General features: G+C 40.8%; 1 protein-coding gene across 2 annotated transcripts in view; it reads left to right on the top strand.

The window, feature by feature from the left end:
• Window positions 1–25,047, top strand: part of PPM1A (protein phosphatase, Mg2+/Mn2+ dependent 1A) — a 49,787-nt gene that overhangs the window by 23,323 nt on the left and 1,417 nt on the right. The window contains exons 2-6 of one of the 2 annotated variants that reach the window (XR_008556087.1): window positions 14,374–15,230; window positions 17,935–18,052; window positions 22,229–22,337; window positions 24,230–24,287; window positions 24,365–24,460. Coding sequence is in view for 1 of the 2 variants with exons in the window: in XM_028141634.2 (XP_027997435.1) it covers window positions 14,397–15,230; window positions 17,935–18,052; window positions 22,229–22,337; window positions 24,230–24,287 (1,119 nt within the window). In the remaining variant the exon portion in view is untranslated. Of the gene's footprint in view, window positions 1–14,373; window positions 15,231–17,934; window positions 18,053–22,228; window positions 22,338–24,229; window positions 24,288–24,364; window positions 24,461–25,047 lie in introns of those variants that run through there. The other variant, XM_028141634.2, reaches the window with a different exon arrangement.

The following is a 25,047-nucleotide window of genomic DNA, read 5'->3' as shown; positions in this document are numbered from 1 at the left end:
ACCACTGTTCTAGGCAATTCCTAAGCATTATTTTCCAATTTACTAATTTACACCTTGAGTTTATGTGGCCTCAGTTGTTTTTGTTTCTCTGACTGTGTTTCTCCTGTTCACATTCTCTTTCTGTCTCTGTTTCTCTCTTTTAACAGCTACCTATTCTGGTTTGATTTCTGAATTTAAAAAAATTTTCCTTCATGTCTTACTGTTCTTGTTAACTTTGGAAGGCTCCTAAACATATGTATTTTAATTTACTTACAAATTGTTATTCTTTCTATTATTATTTTTTTAATCCTCAACCTTGGATATGTTTCTCTAGCATCAATGTGAGAGAGAAACACCAATTGGCTGCCTCTTGTACACGCCCCGACTAGGGACCAAACCAGAAACCTTAGGTATTTCCCTGATGGGGAATGGAACCTGCAACTTTTTGGTTTATGGAATGATACTCCCAACCAACTGAGTCACCTGGCCAGTGCTATTTTTTCTTTTAGATCGAATTCCTACAATTGGGTTTTTTTTTGGCTGTCCATCTTAGTTTAATTTTCCTTATATACTGGTATGTTGGAGTTCGGTTTTGCAGTCTCATGTTAAATAGAAGTTATTAGTTTTGTTTTCTTGCTTTTAAAAAAAATCTTTTATTGATTTTATTTTTTTTTTATTTTTTTTTTTTAATTATTTTATTGATTTTTTACAGAGAGGAAGGAAGGGATAGAGAGTTAGAAACATCGATGAGAGAGAAACATGATCAGCTGCCTCCTGCACACCCCCACTGGGGATGTGCCCACAACCAAGGTACATGACCGGAATCGAACCCGGGACCTTTCAGTCCGCAGGCCGATGCTCTATCCCTGAGCCAAACCGGTTTCGGCTCTTTTATTGATTTTAGAGAGAGGAAGGGAAAGAGAAATATTGATCAGCTGCCTCCCACACATCCCATCCCAGGGATCAAGCCCACAACTTCAGCATGTGCCTTGACCAGGAATCAAACTGGCAGGCTCCTGGTGCATGGAACAGTGTTCAAACAACTGGGCTATTTTTTTTCTTTTCACCCTTCTTATTTAATGTTGCATGTGCCTACATCTTGTCCCTGGGGTGCCCAGTCTGAACCATGTCTTAGGTTAAAGGCTTGGTTCCCCTCATTCTTGATAACATCAAGATTAGGCTTATCTCAGACGGTCAGAGAAAGACAAATATCATATGATCTCACTTATATGTGGAATCTAATGAACAAAATAAACTGATGAACAAAATAGAAACAGAGTCATGATCTATGGAACAGACTGACAGCTATCAGGGAGGAGGAGGGGGCTGGATGAAAGACGGGGAAGGGATTAGCCAAAAAACATATATACATAACACATAGACTCAGACAAACAGCATGGTGATAAGCCAGAGGGAAAGTGGGAATGTAGGGGGATAGGTGGAGGAGGGCAAGGGGGCTGGGGAATGGGGATGAAAAGAGACTTTGCTTGGGGTGATGGGCGCACGATGCAGTGTGCAGATGTTTTGCTGAGTTGTACACTTGAAACCTGTATGGTTTTGCCAACCAATGTTACCCCAATAAATTCAATTTTTAAAAAATGATTAGGCTTATATCTCTCTATACTTCTGTTCACTAAGCACATACTAGTAACTTCAGTGAGCCTGGGGTCTATTCCAGCCTTGTACAGGGACATTGTTAGTCCCTGTAGGATGTGGACTTCTCTCTGTCGCTGTTACTTGAGCCCAAGTTTCAGTTTCAGCTTCACAAAGTTCTTTGTATCTTAAGAGTGTATCATTAGCAAAGGTAGCTTGGTCTCTTAATGTTCTGTGTTATCTACTTTAAAAATACATTTGAAACAGAGAAGCACTTCAAAATGTAAATATATAATATGTATATGAAAGTCAACATTTAAAATTAATGTATATCATACATATCCTTCAGAAAAGTACCAGTTTGCTCTCCTGCGTAAGAAAAGGATATATTTTTACTTATTTGCCAATAGTGGGCATTGTAAATTTTTACTCTTTGATAAAGTAACATGTAAAAACAAATTTGTGTTTAATGGCTAATGAGATTGGTGGTCCATATATTTATTGGCCATTTGAATTGTTCATGTTCTTTGTCCATTTCTTTTCCTTTAAATTGTTCATTTTGTTGTCTTATAGGAGCCTTTTGTTTATTAGGAATATTAATTTGTCTTATAGGAGCCTTTTGTTTATTAGGAATATTAATTTGATACTTATTTAAAAATATTTGCCATTCAAGTTTCTGAGCTTTATAGTGTAGAGGTTTTATTCTCTGGAGTCACATTTTATTCCTTTGCAGTCAGTCTTTTCCTTTTTGTTGTTGATGTCATACTTATATTTAAATAAAATCCTTTTCTATCATAGATTATAGAAACATTTGCCTACATGTACTTGCATCGTTTTATTATTAGTGTTTCCAACTTAAATATTTAATCACCTGGTATTTATTTTAAGATGTGTAATAGGGATTCAGCTACTCTCCACAGGAGGGCAAGAGTATAAGGCAGCTGTTCTAATACTATTTATTGAATTTTTGTTCTTACAGCTCTCTTTCTGGACTGTAAATTCTATTCCACTGATCAATTCCCTCTTAAATTGTTTCAATATTAGATATGGTAAATTCTCATGTTTTTAAGACTCTTTTGGCTATTCTCAAACATTTATTCTTTCATATGAATTTTGGAATCAAGTTCTGGGAACAAAAAGACCCAGCTGTGCCATAGCTGGTTTGGCTCTGGATAGAGCCTCAGCCTGCGGACTGAAGGGTCCCGGGTTCAATTCCGATCAAGGGTGCATGCCCAGGTTGCAGGCTGGATCCCCAATTGGGGGACGTGCAGGAGGCAGCCGATCAATGATTCTCTCTGATCATTGATGTTTCAATCTCTCCCTCTCCCTTCTTCTCTGAAATCAATAAAAATACATTTTTAAAAGAAAAATTTTATTGAAATAAGCCAGTCAATGAAAGAAAAATACCTCATGATCTCACTCATTTAGGGATAGTAAAGAACATTATAAAGTGGTGAACAAAAAGATAGATACAGAGACAGTAAAGCATCAAACAGACTTTCAAATTACAGGGCGAAAGTTTGGGAAAGGTGGGGGAGTTATGAAATCAAACGAAGGACTTGTATGCATGCATATAAGCATAAACAATGGACGCAAAACTCTGGGGGGGGAGGGCATGTGTGGGTGTGGGGTGGGGGGGTAATAGTAAGATATGTACACATATAATACCTCAATAAAAATATTTAAAAAAATAAAAAGAAAAAAATAAAAGAAAAATTTTAAAGGCCCAGTTGTGGTTATATTAAATTTCTGATTAATAAAGGGAAAATAAACATCTTTACAATATTGACTTTTACTATCTAAGAAAAAGTAGTGTCTTTATCCTGAGGCTCTCTTAAAGATCTTGAATCATTTCTTGTTAATTTTTAAATTAGATATATTTGTTTTTTTCTAAGCGATTATTATTTCTAATCTTATTGAACTTTCTTTATTCCTAATAATGTTTTAGATTTTGAGTTTGCCATCATATAGTTATTATCTGCAAATAATACTCTGATCTTGTCTCATAATTTTTGCCCCTTTAAAAAAATCTTCACTTCATTGATCACTATTTCTAGACATTGCTAAATAACAAGGATAAGAGCATGTATCCTGGTTTTCTGGAAATTGTTCTAATCACTGTGCTCCCTGTTTGGCTTGAAATATATATTACCTTATAATAGAGAAATATGCAAATTGACCGCACCTCCGCTATGCCCATGATTGGGCCTGCGAGAGGCTGGGGGCGGGACTCCGGGTGGCCTATCCGGCCGTTGAGAAGAACAAGATGGCGGCGCCCAATCCTCTTAGTTCCGGGAGTCTGGGGCGGGCGATCGCCACCCTGGGGGGCATGTCCGGTCTGAGCCAGGCGATGCCAGGGGTCCTCGGGCAGCGATCGCCACCCTGGGGGGTGTGTCCGGTCCGAGCCAGGCGATGCCAGGGGTCCTCGGGCAGCGATCGCCACCCAGGGGGGCGTGTCCGGTCCAAGCCAGGCGCTGCCGTGGGTCTGGGGCGGCGATCACCACCCTGGGGGGCGTGTCCGGTCCGAGCCTGGCGATACCAGGGGTCCGAGCCAGGCGTCGCCACCCTGGGGGGCGTGTCCGGTCCGAGCCAGGCGCTGCCGGGGGTCCGAGCCAGGCGATCGCCACCCTGGGGGGCGTGTCCGGTCCGAGCCAGGCGATGCCAGGGGTCCTCGGGCGGCGATCGCCACCCTGGGGGGCGTGTCCGGTCCGAGCCAGGCGCTGCCGTGGGTCTGGGGCGGCGATCGCCACCCTGGGGGGCGTGTCCGGTCTGAGCCAGGCGATACCAGGGGTCCGAGCCAGGCGATCGCCACCCTGGGGGGCGTGTCCGGTCTGAGCCAGGGGATGCCAGGGGTCCTCGGGCTGCGATCGCCACCCTGGGGGGCGTGTCCGGTCTAAGCCAGGCGCTGCCGTGGGTCTGGGGTGGCGATCGCCACCCTGGGGGGCGTGTCCGGTCGGAGCCAGGCGATGCCAGGGGTCCGAGCCAGGCGATCGCCACCCTGGGGGGCGTGTCCGGTCCGAGCCAGGCGCTGCCGGGGTTCCGAGCCAGGCGATCGCCACCCTGGGGGGCGTGTCCGGTCCGAGCCTGGCGAGGCCAGGGGTCCTCGGGCAGCGATCGCCACCCTGGGGGGCGTATCCGGTCTGAGCCAGGCGCTGCCGTGGGTCTGGGGCGGCGATCGCCACCCTGGGGGGCGTGTCCGGTCTGAGCCAGGCGATGCCAGGGGTCCTCGGGCAGCGATCGCCACCCTGGGGGGCGTGTCCGGTCTGAGCCAGGCGCTGCCAGGGGTCTGGGGCAGCGATCGCCACCCTGGGGGGCGTGTCCGGTCCGAGCCAGGCGCTGCCGTGGGTCTGGGGCGGCGATCGCCACCCTGGGGGGCGTGTCCGGTCCGAGCCTGGCGATGCCAGGGGTCCGAGCCAGGCGATCGCCACCCTGGGGGGCGTGTCCGGTCTGAGCCAGGCGATGCCAGGGGTCCTCGGGCGGCGATCGCCACCCTGGGGGGCGTGTCCGGTCTGAGCCAGGCGATGCCAGGGGTCCGAGCCAGGCGATCGCCACCCTGGGGGGCGTGTCCGGTCTGAGCCAGGAGCTGCCGTGGGTCTGGGGTGGCGATCGCCACCCTGGGGGCCGTGTCCGGTCTGAGCCAGGCGCTGCCGGTGGTCCCCGGGCAGCGATCGCCACCCGGGGGGGCGTGTCCGGTCTGAGCCAGGCGCTGCCGGGGGTCCGAGCCAGGCGATCGCCACCCTGGGGGGCGTGTCCGTTCCGAGCCAGGCGCTGCCGGAGTCTGGGGCGGTGATCACCACCCTGGGGGGCGTGTCCGGTCCGAGCCAGGCGATGCCAGGGGTCCGAGCCAGGCGATCGCCACCCTGGGGGGCGTGTCCGGTCTGAGCCAGGTGCTGCCGTGGGTCTGGGGCGGCGATCGCCACCCTGGGGGGCGTGTCCGGTCTGAGCCAGGCGATGCCAGGGGTCCTCGGGCAGCGATCGCCACCCTGGGGGGCGTGTCCGGTCCGAGCCAGGCGATGCCAGGGGTCCTCGGGCAGCGATCGCCACCCTGGGGGGCGTGTCCGGTCTGAGCCAGGCGCTGCCGGGGGTCCGAGCCAGGCGATCGCCACCCTGGGGGGCGTGTCCGGTCCGAGCCAGGCGCTGCCGGGGGTCCGAGCCAGGCGATCGCCACCCTGGGGGGCGTGTCCGGTCCGAGCCAGGCGCTGCCGGGGGTCCAAGCCAGGCGATCGCCACCCTGGGGGGCGTGTCCGGTCCGAGCCAGGCGATGCCAGGGGTCCCCGGGCAGCGATCGCCACCCGGGGGGGCGTGTCCGGTCCGAGCCAGGCGCTGCCGGGGGTCCAAGCCAGGCGATCGCCACCCTGGGGGGCGTGTCCGGTCCGAGCCAGGCAATGCCAGGGGTCCTCGGGCGGCGATCGCCACCCTGGGGGGCGTGTCCGGTCCGAGCCTGGCGATACCAGGGGTCCGAGCCAGGCGATCGCCACCCTGGGGGGCGTGTCCGGTCTGAGCCAGGCGCTGCCGTGGGTCTGGGGTGGTGATCGCCACCCTGGGGGGCGTGTCCGGTCCGAGCCAGGCGATGCCAGGGGTCCGAGCCAGGCGATCGCCACCCTGGGGGGCGTGTCCGGTCCGAGCCAGGCGCTGCCGGGGGTCCGAGCCAGGCGATCGCCACCCTGGGGGGCGTGTCCGGTCCGAGCCTGGCGAGGCCAGGGGTCCGCGGGCAGCAATCGCCACCCTGGGGGGCGTGTCCGGTCCGAGCCAGGCGCTGCCGTGGGACTGGGGCGGCGATCGCCACCCTGGGGGGCGTGTCCGGTCTGAGCCAGGCGATGCCAGGGGTCCGAGCCAGGCGATCGCCACCCTGTGGGGGCGCGAGTCCGGCCGAGCCAGGCGCTCCGGGGGATCCGGGGGCCATCGCCACCCTGGGTGGGGCGTGGCAGCACTCCCCAGCCCCTCCCAGTGTCCCTGGGAACATTGCAGGCATGTGGTTGCTGAGACCCAGACCAGGCCTCTGGCCACAGATTCATAGCTTTGGGGAGACCTAGGGCAGGGATCTGCTTCATCTGCAGAGAGACGGAGGTTCTGCAGTGCCCCCAAGATGTGGGTGGGCCCAGCCAGGGGTCAAGGGGCATGGAAGGACTCCTGGCAGAGGGGCAAGGACCCTCACCCCTAAGGCGGGGGTTGAGGGGTGGAGCCACCTCAGTGAAGGGGTGCTGCACTGCAGGGTACTGGACTGACTGATGTGATTCAGAGAAGCTCCCAGTGCTAATGGGCCTCGCTCAGGCGGCCTTCACACTTCAGAGGCAGTGACTACTGCTCCTGCCTTCACCCAAAAGCAAGCTCGCTACACCCTGCCCCATAGCAGAGCATGCCTAGGCAGTGAGTGGGAAGCCTTCCACCTGCTTCGGAGAAGGGGGGGCAGTAAAGAATGGGGGGAGAGGAAAGAATGTGGAGCATCCGCAATGAAGAGGTGCTTGAGAAAGAGGCTCGGAAGCCTGACTGGAAGGTTTGTTCTGTTTGCTGGGCCGCTGCCCCTTAGGAAGGGCAAAGAGCATGGCTCTGAGGGCTTCCTGTGTGCTCTGAGGGCTTCCTGAGTCAAGTTCCACAGCCAACTGGAATTGGCCTCAGTTTCCTGGTCTGTAAAATGGATGAAGCGTGTCCTAGTGCCTTCACTGAGCTTTGATGGCCAATTGAGATACTATATAAAGAAAATGAGGGAAGAAGTGAGAAAGAAAAGTAAGGACAAAAAAACACAAAAGAAAGATTGAAAGGAACCTGTAAACCCATTGTCACTTAAATAGGGAATATAGTCAGTAGTGTTGTAATGATTGTATGATGCCAGGTGGGTACTAGAAATATCGGGGAACACTTTGTAAAGTATATGATTGTCTAACCACTATTCTGTAACTAATATAAAACCTGAAACCAATACAAAATAATGTTGAATGTAAAGAAATGAAAATTGGAGTGAAATTTTTATAAATTTCAAAGTTTAAATAGAAGCTGTAAAGGAAGGAAGGGGAGAATAAAAAGTGTTTTTCATTTTGCCACTTCATTAAAAAGACAGTTGTCTTTATGTGATGCTTTTATACTTTTCTAAGTCATTATCTCATTTTAATTTCCGGGCAACTTAAAGACAAGATAAGTATTCCCTCCACTATTCAAAGAAAGGAAATCTTGGTGTCTGGTCCTAATGATTCAATCGTCAAGCCCTTATTGTAAAGCAGGGTTAGTAAAATTTTCTGTGCAGGGTCATATCTATACTCATAAAAGCCTTGGGGGTGATCAGGCCAGCAGGGGAGGGTATTTGGGGGCAATCAGGCCTGCAGAGGAGCAGTTAGGGGTCAATCAGGCCAGCAAGGAAGCAGTTAGGGGGCAATCAGGCAGGTAGGTGAGCGGTTAGGAGCCAGCAGTCCCAGATTGTGAGAAGAATGTCCAACTGCAGGATTAGGCCCGATTCCACAGGAATCGGGCCTAATCCTGCAGTTGGACATCCCCCGAGGGGTCCCATATTAGAGAGGGTGCAAGCTGGGCTGAGGGACACCCTCCCCAGTGCACGAATTTCGTGCACCGGGCCTCTAGTATTATCATATTATGGAATGAATTTTATCAGATCCCTTTTAGCATATAAAGAGATGATGTGATGTTTTTCTACTTCGAACTTTTTAAAAACTGACATATTAATAGGTTGGCTTGGGGTTAAATTCCTAAAATGTATCCTCCTTGGTGATTTGTAAAAAATGCTTATGTTTTACTTAGGGTTATTTGCATCTGTATTAATGAGTGTATTTAGATTATAGGTTTTTTTAGTGCTATCTTTGTCAGTTTTTATATCAGTAACTAGAGGCCCAGTGCATGATTGAATCATTCACATGTAGGGTCCCCTACACGCTTTCGCTTTCGATCACGGGGGAGCTGGGTGCCTGTCCGCTGGTGCACCAGGCCTTTCAGAAGCCTCCGCCCCGCCAGAGGCTTCTGAAAGGCCTGGTGCCTGAGCGGACAGGCACCCAGCTCCCCCGCTTTTGATGGTCCGTGGTGGTACGTGAGCTCGCTGCCCCAGAGGCCCCTTCTGTGCCGCAGCACAGCCATGGCGCAGATGCTGAACTCGCGCCGCCGCTGGCGACGCGAGCTCAGCGTCCCGCCGGCCCAATCGGCCACCCCGAGTCCCGCCCCCCCCCTCGCCTCCTGGCCAATTGCGGGCATAGCAAAGGTACGGTCAATTTGCATATTTGTCTATTATTGGGTAGGACAGTGGTCCGGTGCATGAAATTCATGCACAGGGGTGGGGGGGAGTGTTCCTCAGCCCAGCCTGCACCCTCTCCAATCTGGGACCCCTCAAAGGATGTCCTACTGCCGGTTTACAGGAATCGGGCTTAAACCGGCAGTTGGACATCCCTCTCACAATCTGGGACTGCTGGCTCCTGCCTGCCTGCCTACCTGCCTGATTACCCTTAACCACTCTGCCTGCTGGCCTGCTTGCCCCCAACTGCCCTCCGCCGCCGGCCTGCTCGCCCCAAATGCCCCCTCACCAGCCTGCTCACCCCCAACTGCCCACCCTGCTGGCCTGCTTGCCCCCACCTACCCTCCCCACTGGCTTGCTCGCCCCAAACTGCCCCCCCCCCGCTGTCCTGATAACCTCCAACTGACCCCCACTGACGGCCTGCTCACCCCCAAACTGGCCCCCCTGCTGGTCTGCTTACCCCCAACAGCCCCTGCCGTCTCATCCTGGCCTGATCACCCCCCGGTTACCCAAGGTCCCAGCCCCTCCTTTTTTTCTTTTTCTTTTTCTTTTTCTTTTTCTTTTTCTTCTTTTTTTTTTCAGTGCCTCCTTGAGCGGAGGCCAGGGCTGGCTGGAAGCAAATATCTAGGATTTATTTTCTATAATTGAAACTTTGTAGCCTTGAGTGGAGGCCAGGGTGGGCGGGAAGCTTGGCTTCCTCCATCGCCGGGGGCAACCCAAGCCTCATGCTTGCTCCAGCTCCATGGCTGGCTGCCATCTTGGTTGAGTTAATTTGCATACTCGCGCCTGATTGGCTGGTGGGCATGGCTTGTGGGTGTAGCGGAGTGATGGTTAATTTGCATGTTTCTCTTTTATTAGTGTAGATTATGGTAGGTTTGTGAAAAATAGGAAGCTTTCTTCTTTGTAAACTTACAGAAAATTTGAAAAGAAAAGAGTACAATGAACTTCCAGATTTATGTAAATGACCAACCATTGTTAGCATTAGCCACATTTGTTTTATGAATTTTTCTCCTCTCTGTGTATGCACATGCAAATTCTCTTTACACATACATACACACACACACACAAATATATATAAGCCAGTGCACGATCACACATTACACTTCGATGTAATATCTTTTGGTTTTCTTTAACCTGAAATGGTTCTTCAGTCTTTTTGTTCTGGAACTTTTTTTGAGGGATAGTTCTTTGATAACTTTCTAATTTCGTTTGAGAGTTACAGATCTTTATAAGCTTGAAAAAGTTTGGTAATTATTTTTCCCAGAATATTATCAGTGTCCTTCATATTTTCAAATTTATTAGCAAAGAATTGTACAGTGTGTTTTATAAAATCTAAAACAAAGAAACAAAATACCTTTCTATCTGTGAGGTAAGTATAGCCTGTTTCAGATTTTTATTTTTATTTTTTAGATTTTATTATTTTAATTTGTTTTTAATTTATTGATTTCAGAGAGAGAGAGACAGATAGAAACGTCAATGATGAGAGAGAATCATCGATCAGCTGCCTCCTGCACGCCCCCCACTGGGGATTGAGCCCACAACCCGGGCATGTACCCTTGGCCGGAATCGAACCCGGGACCCTTTAGTCCACAGGCCAACGCTCTATCCATGAGCCAAACCATCTAGGGCTAGTTTCAGATTTTAATAATTTTCTCAATTAGGCTAACTGGTGGTTTACCTATTTTGTCTCTCATAACTTATCATGTTTACCTTAATTTTTCATAATACACTCCTTCAGCTTTCCTTAAGTTTTGTGTGTGATTGATTGTACTCTTCACTACTTGAGTTGAATATTTAATCTTCCAATTTTCACTTTATTTTTTTTATTCTCGCCCGAGGATGTTTATTGATTTTTTAGAGAGAGAGGAAGGAAGAGCGAAAGAGAGAGAAACATAGATGTGAGAGAGAAACATTGATCCTTTGCCTCCTGTATATTCCCTGCAGCCTAGGTATGTGCCCTGACTGGGAATCAAACCTCTGACCTTCCGGTGCAAGGGACGCCACTCCAACCGAGCCACACAGGCCAGGGCAATGAGTGATTTTCTGGCCCAGCCTTACAATTTTTCAATTTGGGAATTAGTTTGGTTTTAAAAGACCAAAATGTTCACTAAATTTTCTGGTTATATCATTGATAAATTCAGTCTTATGCTTGTCATAGTAATTTGTTTTAAAAAGTCCAGACCAACTGATAATGGTAGTGTGTGATAAAACCCAATATGTGCTCAGAGTAGATTTAAGACTTGGTGAGAACTAAAATTTCTCTCAGAAACTTACTTAAACTTTCATGGGCAAATTGAATCCCCCTTGGGCATCTATTACTTATAAATATATGCCAATTTAGTAATTTGACAAAATATTCTTTAGTAGTTCACTTATGGAAGATGACTATGTAAACATAGTATTTGTAAGTAAATAATTTCTGGTAAGAATTATATTTACATAACCATCTGCTATATGTATTAGCTATAGTTGGCTCTTCACCAAGATTCTATAAATTATTCAGAATTCCAGGAAGTAAGATTTATTGCCTATTTTCAGTATATTAAATTTCAACCACAAAATTAATTTGCCATGACTATATTGTACATTTGCTATTGAGCTGGACCTAAAATTTTACATTTCTAATATTTGTATTTCAAAAGTTTTGGTTTTGGTTTTAGGGAGTATACCCTATTTATCTTCAAAGAATTGTTTATTTGGTAGTTTCATATGTCTATTTGGAAAATAATTTCTGGACTTTTCTATAAGGGAGACAGGCTCCTGTTAGGTGATAATCAGAATCTAGATATGGCTATGTATGTAGGAATCTATCTTCTATATATACAAAAGCCTAAGTGACCAAATGATTGGTCAACTGGTCGCTTTGATGTGCACTGACCACCAGGGAGCAGACGCTCAACACAGGAGCTGCCTCCTGTGGTCAGTGTGCTCCCACAGCATGAGTGCCACTCAGCTGACCGACAAGCGCCAGACACAGGACTCATGACTGGCCGCCGCAGCCCAGAGACTGCAGCAGAGCGGCAGCGAGCCTACCGAGTGGTGGCAGGCAGTGTTGGACTGCTGGTTTCGGCCCAATCCCTGCAGGCCACGCGGAGGGACCCCACCGGTGCACAAATCTGTGCACCGGGCCTCTAGTGTAATAATAATTAGTTTCCATTTGCTGAGTGCATCATTTTTGTCAGACTCTATATGGCTACTTTGCACTCATAACCTCATTTAAGTCTTGCAGCAATATTCAGAGGTATTAATATGCCCCATTGCACAGATAAGGAATGCTAAATTAGTGGTCATCAAGCCTCTTAAATATAATACCTCCTTCTTTCTCTTTAGCCTAGCTAAAGGTATCAAGATGAGGCAATTTGGTTTACCTTCAGCAGATGGCTTACCTTCACCTGGCTCAATCATCTACCTACCAGACTTCTCTACCTGTCTAGGCATTATATCTAATCTTTTCCACAGATACCTAGGTTCCAGCACTACCCTGGAAATTCTGATTTGTTCATCTTAAGTTTTCAGAAGGTCCACAGATAATTTTTGTGTGGACCATTGCCTTAGGCGTAAGTGGTAGGTTTGAATTAGAGTCCTGATTCCTCTAAATTGATCAATCGAATGAGTTTGGCCAAGTTTTTTAGTCTCACAAAGATTCTTCACCTGTAAATTGGAGATATTATTATTGCGTACTTTATAGGGTTTTTGAGGAGAATTAATGAGATAATGCTTATAAAACACTGAAAAGTTTTAGAATTCTTAAGCAATGCCATTAAGGTGTCATCATGTTAATTTTTGTTCAGTCAAAACACTCACCCTACATTTACCAAAGTAATGTGTATCAACTTTGTGTCAGAACAGCACTCTGATGAATACTAATGTAAGAAATGAATGGTGATTGGTTTTCATTATTTACCTTCCATTAGTGGAATTACAACAGGGGGTAGAGGAGTAGGCAGGAGATTATTTTATAGTACCAGTCAACTAGACTTCTCTGCCAGTGTATTTGTTTGACCCTAGTAGGAAAGGGAACAGGGAGAGGTTGCTGGTAAACTATTTCTTTCATTTTTCTTCTTTCCCTTTCTCTCCTACCTTCTTCTCAGAGCTTAACATCACCAACTTCATCAATCCCCTAGTCTCATAACTGTACCCTGATTTACCTAGGTAATTTTTCCCATTCTTACTCTCTACTACCCATCTCCCCTTCACCTCCATCAAATCTCATTCTATCTTTTTTTCAGATTGCTTTGTTTCCAGTTGTGACTCATTTGATGACTTGGACCCCAAGTCTCTACATTCCTAGACTATTACTCAAGTAAAGGCCAACCTAAATCCTGACCAACTGTCTCTCTGCCTTGTGTGGCTCCTTTCACACTAGGGATTTTAGTTTTTGATTATTGCTAAGCATTAGATTAGGTAAACTTTCAGGCTGTCCACAGTGCTGTCCGTAGTCTCTTTCATCTCCTTTACAATTTATACCTAATGACCATCTATATGTATAAAAGTCTAAGTGATCAAACAACTAGTTGACCAGTCGCTATGATGCACATTGACCACCAGGGGACAGACAGTGCACAGGATCGGGCTCCCTCCTGTCTGGATTGGGCCTGCGGGGATTGGGCTGAAACCAGCTATCCGACATCCCCCAAGGGGTCCCGGATTGTGAGAGGGCACAGGCCAGGCCGAGAGACCCCACTGGTGCACAAATCCGTGCACTGGGCCTCTAGTAGAGTATAATAGTGATACATGTTATTAACACTAGATTAATAGAATACCAGTACATTACAGTAGATTAATTAATATGTAAGCTTTGTTATATGTATGTATAATTATTTTGCAACTTGAAATTTGAAGCTGGACCACTTATGGTAATTTAACTTACTGGCTATCAAAGACTGAAAAACCTATAGAATAGAAAAGGTAGAATTTAAGTAAACTTTAAAGGAGGGTTATGCTTTTTTTTATAAGTAGGGAGGAAAGGCAAGGGACTGACATAGCAAAGACTTAAAGGAAAGGTGCAGATTTGGACCTTTGTCAGTACATCACTTTTTACTTTTTCAGAGGGTTGTGGAGTAGGAATAAAACTAGGTAATTTGGAATTAAACTTTGGAAAGTTTTAATGTTTTAAGATTTTTGATTTAGCCTTTCGTATGTCCTGTGTATTAACTTGGCTTTTTAAAAATATATACACATACAACTTAATTCTGAGATTCCCTAAAAGATTCACATGTTTAATGCATCCCCAAACGTGAAGCCTAGTTTATATAAGTAGATGGCTACTGCCAAGTCTTTCTGCCTCAAGTGGTTATGCTTTGAAGAGCATTGGATCTGCCATTTTTATCCTGATACTTTAGTTCTTTCTGCCTGTTGTCCATTCTTAGCTGTTCCTGGTCAGTCTTTCCTCCAAATCTTCCTTCTTAATATCCAGGTTCCAAGTAAGCAATACAATGAGTGTCTGCTTATCACAAGAGTTGTAAATTCTTATTGAAAGTTTTCTTTATATCTCCTTCACTTTTAAAAGGTTGTTGGATATGTATTTTGTTTACAAAATGGTTATTAATTTTCTTGTTTCTCTTCCTTTGCAGACCTAAAGGATCATCAAGACATAATGGGAGCATTTTTAGACAAGCCAAAGATGGAAAAACATAATGCCCAGGGGCAGGGTAATGGGTTGCGATATGGGCTAAGCAGCATGCAAGGCTGGCGAGTTGAAATGGAGGATGCACATACAGCTGTGATTGGTTTGCCAAGTGGACTTGAAACATGGTCATTCTTTGCTGTGTATGATGGGCATGCTGGTTCTCAGGTTGCCAAATACTGCTGTGAGCATTTGTTAGATCACATCACCAATAACCAGGATTTTAAAGGGTCTGCAGGAGCACCTTCTGTTGAAAATGTAAAGAATGGAATCAGAACAGGTTTTCTGGAGATTGATGAACACATGAGAGTTATGTCAGAGAAGAAACATGGTGCAGATAGAAGTGGGTCAACAGCTGTGGGTGTCTTAATTTCTCCTCACCATACTTATTTCATTAACTGTGGAGACTCGAGAGGTTTACTTTGTAGGAACAGAAAAGTTCATTTCTTCACACAAGATCACAAACCAAGTAATCCGCTGGAAAAAGAACGGATTCAGAATGCAGGTGGTTCTGTAATGATTCAGCGTGTGAATGGCTCTCTGGCTGTATCGAGGGCACTTGGGGACTTTGATTACAAATGTGTCCATGGAAAAGGTCCTACAGAGCAGCTTGTCTCACCAGAGCCTGAAGTCCATGATATTGAAAGATCTGAAGAAGATGATCAGTTCATTATCCTTGCATGTGATGGTATTTGGGATGTTATGGGAAATGAAGAGCTCTGTGATTTTGTAAGATCCAGACTTGAAGTCACTGATGACCTTGAGAAAGTTTGCAATGAAGTAGTCGACACCTGTTTGTATAAGGTAGCTAGACTTTTTTTTTTTTTTAAGATAAAATGATTATGCCATCTTAATTACTACTCTAATATTTAATCATCTTAGAACCTGGTAGTTCTCAGAAGTAAGATTTTGCCATAATTGCAGGATACTCTTCACTATGAAACTATAGGAACACTTTTTATAAATAAATAACCCCGTTACTGAATATGCAAGTTATAATCTGAATGTTTAGTCTTTTAGTAACCATGACTACTTGAGCTTTTTAATATTGTATAACATTGTCAAAGGTAAAACGATTATATAAAAGTTCATGTTTTAAAAAGGAGGATAGCAAAAGGTTAGGTCTCACTATCTGTAAATGAAAAGTATTTTAGAATTTTAATGTTTTATTTTTACCATGTGATATCTCAGTATATTTATTGCTTTGAGACTGTGGTCTAATGAATCTATAGCACCAACAAAGAGAACTGAGTGATCAATTGGTGTGATGTAATAGAAATAGTCTTGGACATAGAGTCAACATGAGCCAGCTCAACACCTTTATTTTACAGAGGAAGCTGAAGCCAGAGAAGGCTCTGTGACTTAGTCATACACACCTAGAATCAAGGCTTACTTCTATTACTTTTGTACTCTAGAGTATTGAACAAATTGTCAATTTCTCTCAGCTATTGAATGAAGATAATAATATCTAACTCGGGATTATTAAGGAACTAAATTAATGAGCTAATGTATAGATATGAAGTGCTGAGTTTAGCAAATAGTGTGTACTGAGTACATGCTGTTCCCTATCCTAGAGAAGTTAAAAATGACTTCTAGAGGGTTATACAATTTATTTCTCTGTTAGCACTAAGGCTAGAATCTAAGCCTTGACTTAGGTTTAGTGTTCTTTCTACCACACTGTTCTCTCTTGTCAGTAATGCTCCTTGGCTCATTTTTTTATTGTTTTAAGCAAATATTGATTATGTACAACTCTTCTGAGGCTATATGTATTTGATTTTCTTTTAACATACAGAAATAAAAAGTCAACATAATACTCTTTATAGTTTAAAATTTTTTTAATTTTAATTTTTTGTTTATTCTCACTTGAGGATATTTTTTCCATTGCTTTTCAAATAAAGTAGGGGGCGGAGAGACAGAGAAACATCGATGTGAGAGAGGCACGTTGACTGGTTGCCTCCCGCACGCACCCTGGTCAGGAATGGGGACTGAATCCAAAGCTGAGGTACATGCCCTTGACTGGGAATCAAACCCATGACCCTTTGGTGTGCAAGCCACCACTCTAACCATGGAACACATGTGCCAGGGCAATACTCTAGTTTTATATGCACACTGCCAGCTCTACTTAAACTTAATTAAAATCTGATCGTACTTAGAGACCAGTTTTTTTGTATCATCCAACACGAATCAAGTTTATGTAACATTCAGCACTTAAGTTAAAAACTCAATAGAGCCACAACTTAATAGTGTACACTATTAATTTTTGAATTTGAGGAGAATCAAACAAATGATGCATATGTTCTTTGTCCCTTTTAGTATGCATAAAAATAGCATCTATTTGTTGGGTTTTTTTCTATAGCACTTGAGAATTAAATGCTTGATAGCTAAACTAAAAGCTGTTTTCTTAAGAAAATTGTCAGATTCCAATATTAGTAAATATGGTTCAGATTCCACTTTTTCTCTTCTGCATTCTACTCTGTTTTAAAAATTATTCAGCCCTGGCTGTTGTAGCTCAGTTGCATGGGCATCATCTCATGCTCCAAGGGTTGCTGTTTTGATTCCTGGTCAGAGCACATGCTCAGGTTGTGGGCTTAATCCTTGATAGGGGGCATACAGGAGGCAGCTGATTGATGTTGTGCTCTCACGTTGATGTTTCTCTCTTCTTCCTTCCCCTCTCTCTAAAAATAAGTTATTCTCATAAAAAATTATTCAATACCTTATCATTTGCCACATTTTATACAATTCCCCAATATTTTTTATTATTAAATCTTTGTAATTGTTTGCTTAAACTAATGATATAAGGTCGGTTTTCCCATATAGTGAGATTAAATAAAATGTAAAAAGTTAACTCCAATTACTAATAGGAAGGGAAAGTATGGGCACTCCACATTGATTCAATATTTTAATTATAGTATTTTGAATATCTAGGTGTCTTTAAAAATGAATGTGCTTTCAAAAAGTTGTCAATTTTTTTTAATTTTGAAAGTTAAAATCTGGTTTATAAACTTGATGTACTATATCTACTTAAGTAAATTAGCCCCACAATTTATTATAATTTTCTAAATGTAAGTTTGTCAAGTATACATGTAACTACAGGTCATATAGTTAAAAACACCACTGGAATTTTCTATTTTCTTGAATTAAATGAATGTCTGTGTATATGTGTACTTGTCTTTAGGTATCATATCACTTCAAGTTAAGTAGGCCACCAACAAATGTTCAGAAATATTTTTGTTTTATAGAATTTTAAAAAATTATTATTGCAGTGGAATTTAACTTGTGTTTCAGTCCTGTTTTTATAGTGTTGGTTATACTGTGTACTATATATATACACAGTATGTGTTAGGATGGGTGTACCTTCCACATACTCATAAATTTTTTTCCTCCTTAAAAACAATATATATTTTCACTAAGACAAGTATATTTATAATTGGCATGGCTATAAAGGTTCTCAAGGCTTCCAAGAGCAAAAAGAAAACCAAAATATTTTCTCAAACTTTTTTCTTCCCAGGGAAGTCGAGACAACATGAGTGTGATATTGATCTGTTTCCCAAATGCACCCAAAGTATTGCCAGAAGCAGTGAAGAAGGAGGCAGAGTTGGACAAGTACCTGGAAAGCAGAGTAGAAGGTGGATCATTTAACAAAAAATAAGTTTCTTTATTAAAGAAAACCTCAACACAATCAAACGTTAACATTTTAGCTTTTATATCTTTACATGCCTTTGACATCTAGTGTTTAGTGTACAAAAGAGGGAAAGAGCATTTCTGTAGTAGCTGTTTAGATGTTTGTGATTGTCTTTATCACAGTTATCACTAGAAATAACAACCAGTGTGGTCCTATACATTCTGTTCAGGATACTTTTGTTTTAAAAGGCTCAAGTGTTTGTATGCTTTAAAATTCTTTATGACTTCACTGGTATGAGTGATTTTATGCCAGGAAAGTAATTTGTGGTTCATTTATTTATAAACAGATTATTGATGATGGTGATAATTTGATTACCATCTTTGTAAAGCTGTGTATATGAAGTTGAGATCTTTAGGGGTTTTGTTTTTTTATTTTTGTTTTTTAATAACGTGAAGAGCACAGCATGGTTGTTAACAACTTCCATGTGCCACCACTTTAAAATTTTTATTTTAAACTTTTTTAAGACTTTCTTGCCAAAGTCATAAACTGCCACACCTGAACAACATAGACCTGAAGAGAGGACACACTAGGTCTCTTACCTGGCAGAGATATAAATGCTGAATAAAATCAAGAAATAAGTTTGGAATTCTAGGAGTGTATTTGTGAGAATTCTGCAAATTATTTTGAGATGATTAGAAAGATGTTTGTAACTCTCAAATGTAATGCCTTTAAATCCTTGAAAAAATTTAAATGATCTTTAATGCAGTTACTATTTGATATAAATATTAAATCTCAGAGAATTCCAGTATACTGCATATATGCCATAAGCATGTAAATTATGCAGTTGTGTTAAGCAGAAAAACTTGGCATGCCTATAATAGCATTAAAATGCATTTTGGGCTCCTAATGTCATTAATTTGCACGCTAAAGACCTATAATACATGTAAGCATTGACCTACACACTATTATATCCTGCTGTGCCTGCATTATTAAAATCAATCTGCACTTTAATTTTGTTTTCTCCCTTTTACTGTTTGATATCAGTTATAATCTGTCTGATATTAGAATCATGATTGGTTTTGATTTGCAGTACTATCTATAGCTGCTGTTTTTATAGTTCTCCACTTGATAGTGATATGTTTAGTATTGTGTGTATGTTACTGTTTAATATTTCATTAATTGGACATAATATCCAGTGAGTTTGTTTCCTCACCAAGGGTCATAGAATTTTTATATTTTAAATGAATCATTTAAATATAAGTTATTTATATATAATACAGTAAAATAAAATATTTAGAGTGATACCAAATCATATCACATTGGTTTAAACTGCTGGTTAGTGAAAAAGTATGAAGCCATAAGAAAAATATGTATTGGGATAAGTTGATACTTAATTTATTGGCACTTTAAAGTAACTTGGGCATAGATGGTTTCTTACCGATTTAAAGAAACAATAAGTAGTTTCATTTACTATGAAATGGGATCAAATTTTAGAAATAAATTGCTACTTTTTAATGTGCACTCTTAATTTTGATGCTATTCTAAATAATTGCTTTAGATATATAATTTTGTGGTACACTATTGAGTTTTATGTTGCTTATTATTGAACAAGAATTGCCACCTGAACAGTTTACATTAATACTCAATGTTTTTTATATGTTATAGTGTTATTACACTTATACCATGCAGTTGGAGATTATTATGTCATAAACTAAATACGATATTCTTTACTGAGATTTGATGAGACTGCAACTAGAGAATAAATATTACATTAATTAAAACTACTATATTTAAAAAACAGAAAGGCTATAACTATTTGCATTATAAAAATTATATCTTAAAAAGTGAAAAATACTTCATTTAGCTTCTAAAACAGACATCGAATACCTTTTTCTTTATTTCTTTAAATACATACCTTCAGTAAATTGCTGTGACTTACTAAACCTCATTTTATTTTGAGTACTTTTGGCTTCTCTGTCCACATCACAGAAAAGAACAGAGACTTTTCAGCTCCCTTGCTGTTATCTGTGCCCATCTAAAACTTGACTCTCTTGTGGTGTGAAAAGATTGAGCTCATAATTTAAACCATATCACCTAAGATTGTGGTCCTACTAAGCCAGTTTAAGATTATACTTGCATAAAAAAAAAAAAAAAAGATTATACTTGCATGTACATATTTTTTAAATCTTTGCTACTGGGTGCCCAAGCTTTAAAGTTGCTAATTTGGAGATAACTGCTAGAATCTCTCAGACTTAGTGGATGGAAGAGCAGAATGTGTTTTTATATGAGTATGTGAAACATCGATCTTCTATACATAAATGTTGTTCAATAAAAGGCATTTAGTCTTTTTACAATTCTAATTAAAATGTATAGTCCAAGAACAATTAAGGAATATTTATTAAAGTTCTTTCTTTTCATTTTTTTTAAAAGCAGAAAGAAACAAGGCTAGTGTAGTATTAATGGTCAGATAATTTACATGTATTATCCCCTGTGGAATAGGAGATATTAACAGTTTTTAAAGTCTTACATTATTTTTTTTTAAGAATTTGTCTTCCTGTAATTTTCTTCACAATTAAAATATCCTAATTTATATTTTAACAAAGGAGATGTAAGATATATCAAGCATAGATGACTTAAGGTAATGATTTTTTTAGACCTGAAACCATCATTGATTGAATTTATCATCAGTGTTCATTTCTATTATGTCTAGTTATCTACCCAATAATTGTATTGGCTTAGCAGAGACTGTATGTTAAGTGTAATAAAAGCTTTAGATTGTGAAATTGTGCAGTTTAGGTAAATATCAAATCCCTTTATTTTTGTATAGCAGATTTCCAGCATTAGAACCATGTAGAATAAATATACTAGATGTTAAAGATTACACAATAAAGGAACTTGGCAAACCAAATCTGAGATCCTTGCTTTTTGTTCAGATTTAAGACTGTTCTTTTTTAAAGGCAAAATATAATAGATGGTAAAATTTGGCCTTAATTCTAAAAGGATAGTTTGAGCCATTTAAAGAAACATGGGTAGTATTGTCTGTCTTTTAATAGGTGGCTTTAAAGATGAATTAATACTTTGAGATTTGATCAAAGAATGAAAGATCTTTATACACATTGTTATTTTCAAAGGTATTTACAAATTGAGAACTAGAATGATAATTTTCTTGCCCCAATGGTGACAAAGAAAATATCTTAGTATAATAAACATTACAAAACAAAAAATTGAACAAACTTGAACACATAACTTACACAAATACTTTTGGCATGATCTTGCATTTAGAATTAAATATGCTAAAACTTCAAGTAAAGACTTATACTTAAAGTGAATAGTTTGAGAGTTCTTTAAGTTGCTTGTACATAATTGTTGGTATTCTGTGGTATGAATGCATCTGTATGGCAACACTGCAGATCATATCACTATACTCATTTAGTAACTGAATTATTTCAAATACAGTTGTATAATTTATCAATTTTCTTCTTTTTAAAAATTTGGTCATGAAATTAGGCTTTTACATTCTATAGGCTTTGTTCAAATCAACTAAGGAAAAGGTATTATGTATCTCTGTATTGCTTAAAGATACTTTAGACAAAAATTAAACAGAATGATATGTTAGTATATAACCTAATCTGCACATGCTACTTAGGAGTCATTTTGGGAAATATAAAATTATATGTAAAAATAATTTGCATTAATAAATAATCAATAAATTCCTCTGTACTTAAACGTTAATTTTTTTTTTCTTCAAATCTTGAAATTGTTCGTTTTTTTAAAATCTGTGTAGTGTATTTTCAGGGCAAAGTTCAAGGAATATATTTCTAGTCTAAAGAGAGGAGTTGATTTCAAAAGTAACTAATTGGCATCTTAAGAAGAATATTCTCATTTGTACATATGTATATCTGATTATATAACACATTGATTTTAACATGAAATTTTGTTTTCACATTTTTGTCTTGTTTATTTTCACTTTGCAATTAATTATTGAAAATATCTTTTGTGTCATTTTGTACATCCTTTGTCACAAATGTTCAAAGGTCAACTTGATTTTTTCCCCCCTACACCAGTTTAGAAAATCTCAGATATGGTAAATGCCATCTTTAAAAACCTAAGTTATCTTTGTTTCAGTTTTTTTTAATTAAATTTGGATAACACTTACAAAAAAAGTACTTCTGATTCCCAGAAATCATAAAGAAGCAGGGGGAAGGCGTCCCTGACTTAGTCCATGTGATGCGCACATTAGCAAGTGAGAACATCCCCAGCCTCCCACCAGGAGGTGAATTGGCAAGCAAGTAAGTTACATTCTGCATACTCTTATGATTTATCTCAGTACATGAAAATGTTAGGTGTTTGATGATTAAATGTATATTTCTTATTACATAATTTCTAAAGTGATGCAATTATCTGTATCTTCAGAATATTTTATTTGTGGTTCATTGTTTTCCAGTATTAATGATATATGATGCTTGTTTAGAATAGATATCAGAATGTTACTGTTTTTAACTAATTACACTGAAAGCTGTCCTTAGTGGAGGTTTGGATTTCCTTATATAGTATAAGTGAGATAATATAGTGAAAGAATTTTTTTTTTAAATATATTTTATTGATTTTTCACAGAGAGGAAGAGAGAGGGATAGAGAGTTAGAAACATCGATGAGAGAGAAAAACATCCATCAGCTGCCTCTTGCACAACCCCTACTGGGGATGTGCCCGCAACCAAGGTACATGCCCTTGACTGGAATCGAACCTGGGACCTTTCAGTCCGCAGGCCGACGCTCTATCCACTGAGCCAAACCGGTTTCGGCGTGAAAGAATTTTTTAAATTAAATTCCATAGCACTACAAAATTCTAAGTGTCATTATTATTTCTACTATTATATTTGATCATGTCAAGCCCTGGATAATTTACCCCAGAGATTAGCATCTTTTTCCTCCTCCATTGGATCCATTTTTTTACATCTGACTTTTTCCAGTGTTTTTAGTTGTTGATTGCTGGTAGATTGGGTTTTGGTGTAAGGTTGCATTTCTTGTCTTTTTCTCTTTGCACTTTATCTCACAGAGCTGGACTTACTATGTTAAATATTAAGCTTACATCTTTAGAAACTAAAGTGAAGATTTTAAGGCATTTTATAATTTAAGGCTTAAAACATTTTTACCTCAGATATCTATATAATTGACCTTTAAGGATATATTGACTAATTTCATTGATTCTCCACTGTATTCCGTAAGTGTAATCATATTTTTTTATCATCCTTTCACATTTAGTCATTATAAAACTTCCTGTTTGAAGCTTTTGTTTTTATGAAACATTTTTTTCCAATATGACCTTCTGTGAAATGAATGTCTATAAAATTTTCAAATTGATTTTGGAAGTAGGGAAGCTATAACTTATAAGTACCACTACAGATTTTTTTACGAAATATTATTCAAAAACGAATTCCTAGACTTGTCAAGGAAATGCCATATTTTACATTTCAGTTTGTTTTTTTAATCCTCACCCAAAGATATGTTTTTATTGATTTATTTATTTTTTTTAAGACAGAGATACAAACATCGATGTTAGAGAGAATCCTCAATCAGCTGCCTCATGCATGTCCCCCCCACTGGGGATCAAGCCCACAGTCCCGGGCATGTGCCCTTGTAGGGAATCAAACCGTGGTTCATGAGTTGTCACTCAACCACTGAGCCACACCGGCAAGGCACAATTAAGTTTTAATAAAGCTGTTTTAAAGGGGCATTACAAAAAGCACAAACTGAAATGTAAAATATATGTAAATTATTTTACTACCACAGAGGTTGAAGTTAACTTCCAGTTCAAAACATTCAACTTTTAACCAGAATATATTAGTATGTCTTAAGAACTGCACCATCATTGCCAACTTACAACCACTTAAACAGTTCAAATAGGAATGGACCAAAGTGGCTTATTTTTTTTTTCTCATTACTTTTAGTCTTCTGTTATTAGGTTGGTGGAATATTACATTTTAGAGTAAATTTACCTCTACTTTAACTTTGGGCCTCTAGTATCTTAAAGTGAGGCTCACTTATTGACAGCTAGAAATATAACTAAAATAATTTCCAAGTATAAAATTATCTTTGACATTTTAATGAACACCTGGCTGTGAGTTATTAAACAACTTTACACTCTGAAGAAAAATTAACTTTCTGCATTTTTTAAAATTTAGGCGGAATATAATTGAAGCCGTTTACAATAGACTGAATCCTTACAAAAATGATGACACTGTAAGTAGCATTTTAGTTCCCTCTGCTTTTCCTTCCCCTCCACTCTAAATGCATATCCTTCCTACCTGTTTTTGCAGAGTTGTTCACTGCACCCATTCTTTTACACACACCCCTGATTGATTGCTCTGAACTCTGCCTGCACCACAGTTCTAGTGATTGAGGACATAATCATGGTGAGTGGCCACCTCTCTCAAAAAAGAAGAAAGTCCCTTTGAATTATTGTGGGTTTTTTAAGCCTCTACAAGCAGTCAATTTCAGGAGGTTTGCCTCCACTAAACATTTTTTTGAAGTTGGGAATAATATATCTACTCAGAATCTTGAATTATTCTGAGTTTGTAAGCAGCTACAACAGAACTTCAGAATGCCCATCTCCACTAAGTAGTTTTTTTATGGTTGGGAATACTTTTGCCAAGAACCTGAAGTACTAATACTTCATTTAAATATTAAAGTAAAGAATTCTGTTTATGTAAATAGACATTGGAATGCCATTCTTCAATTAAGTTTCCTATTACAGTTGTGTTATAGTATTGTTAGTGTAGAAGAGTGGTAACTTCAAATCATTTGGGCAAGTTCTGAAATATTTTATATATTGCATATGAAGCCTCCTCAAATCTCATATTACTTGAGGTCTTAATCTCTTATGCAATAAAAAAGTTTATAAAAATAATGTTCTAAAAAATTGAGTTTTGAAGGAAAAAAAATTTAGTGGTTTTATTGGCTTAGAAATACTTTTGGTCAAACTCATGGTAAGATTTTATTT

This window comes from Eptesicus fuscus, chromosome 5 (assembly GCF_027574615.1).
Source record: "Eptesicus fuscus isolate TK198812 chromosome 5, DD_ASM_mEF_20220401, whole genome shotgun sequence".
Lineage (NCBI taxonomy): Eukaryota > Metazoa > Chordata > Mammalia > Chiroptera > Vespertilionidae > Eptesicus > Eptesicus fuscus.
This window is presented reverse-complemented; position numbering and strand designations above follow the sequence as displayed.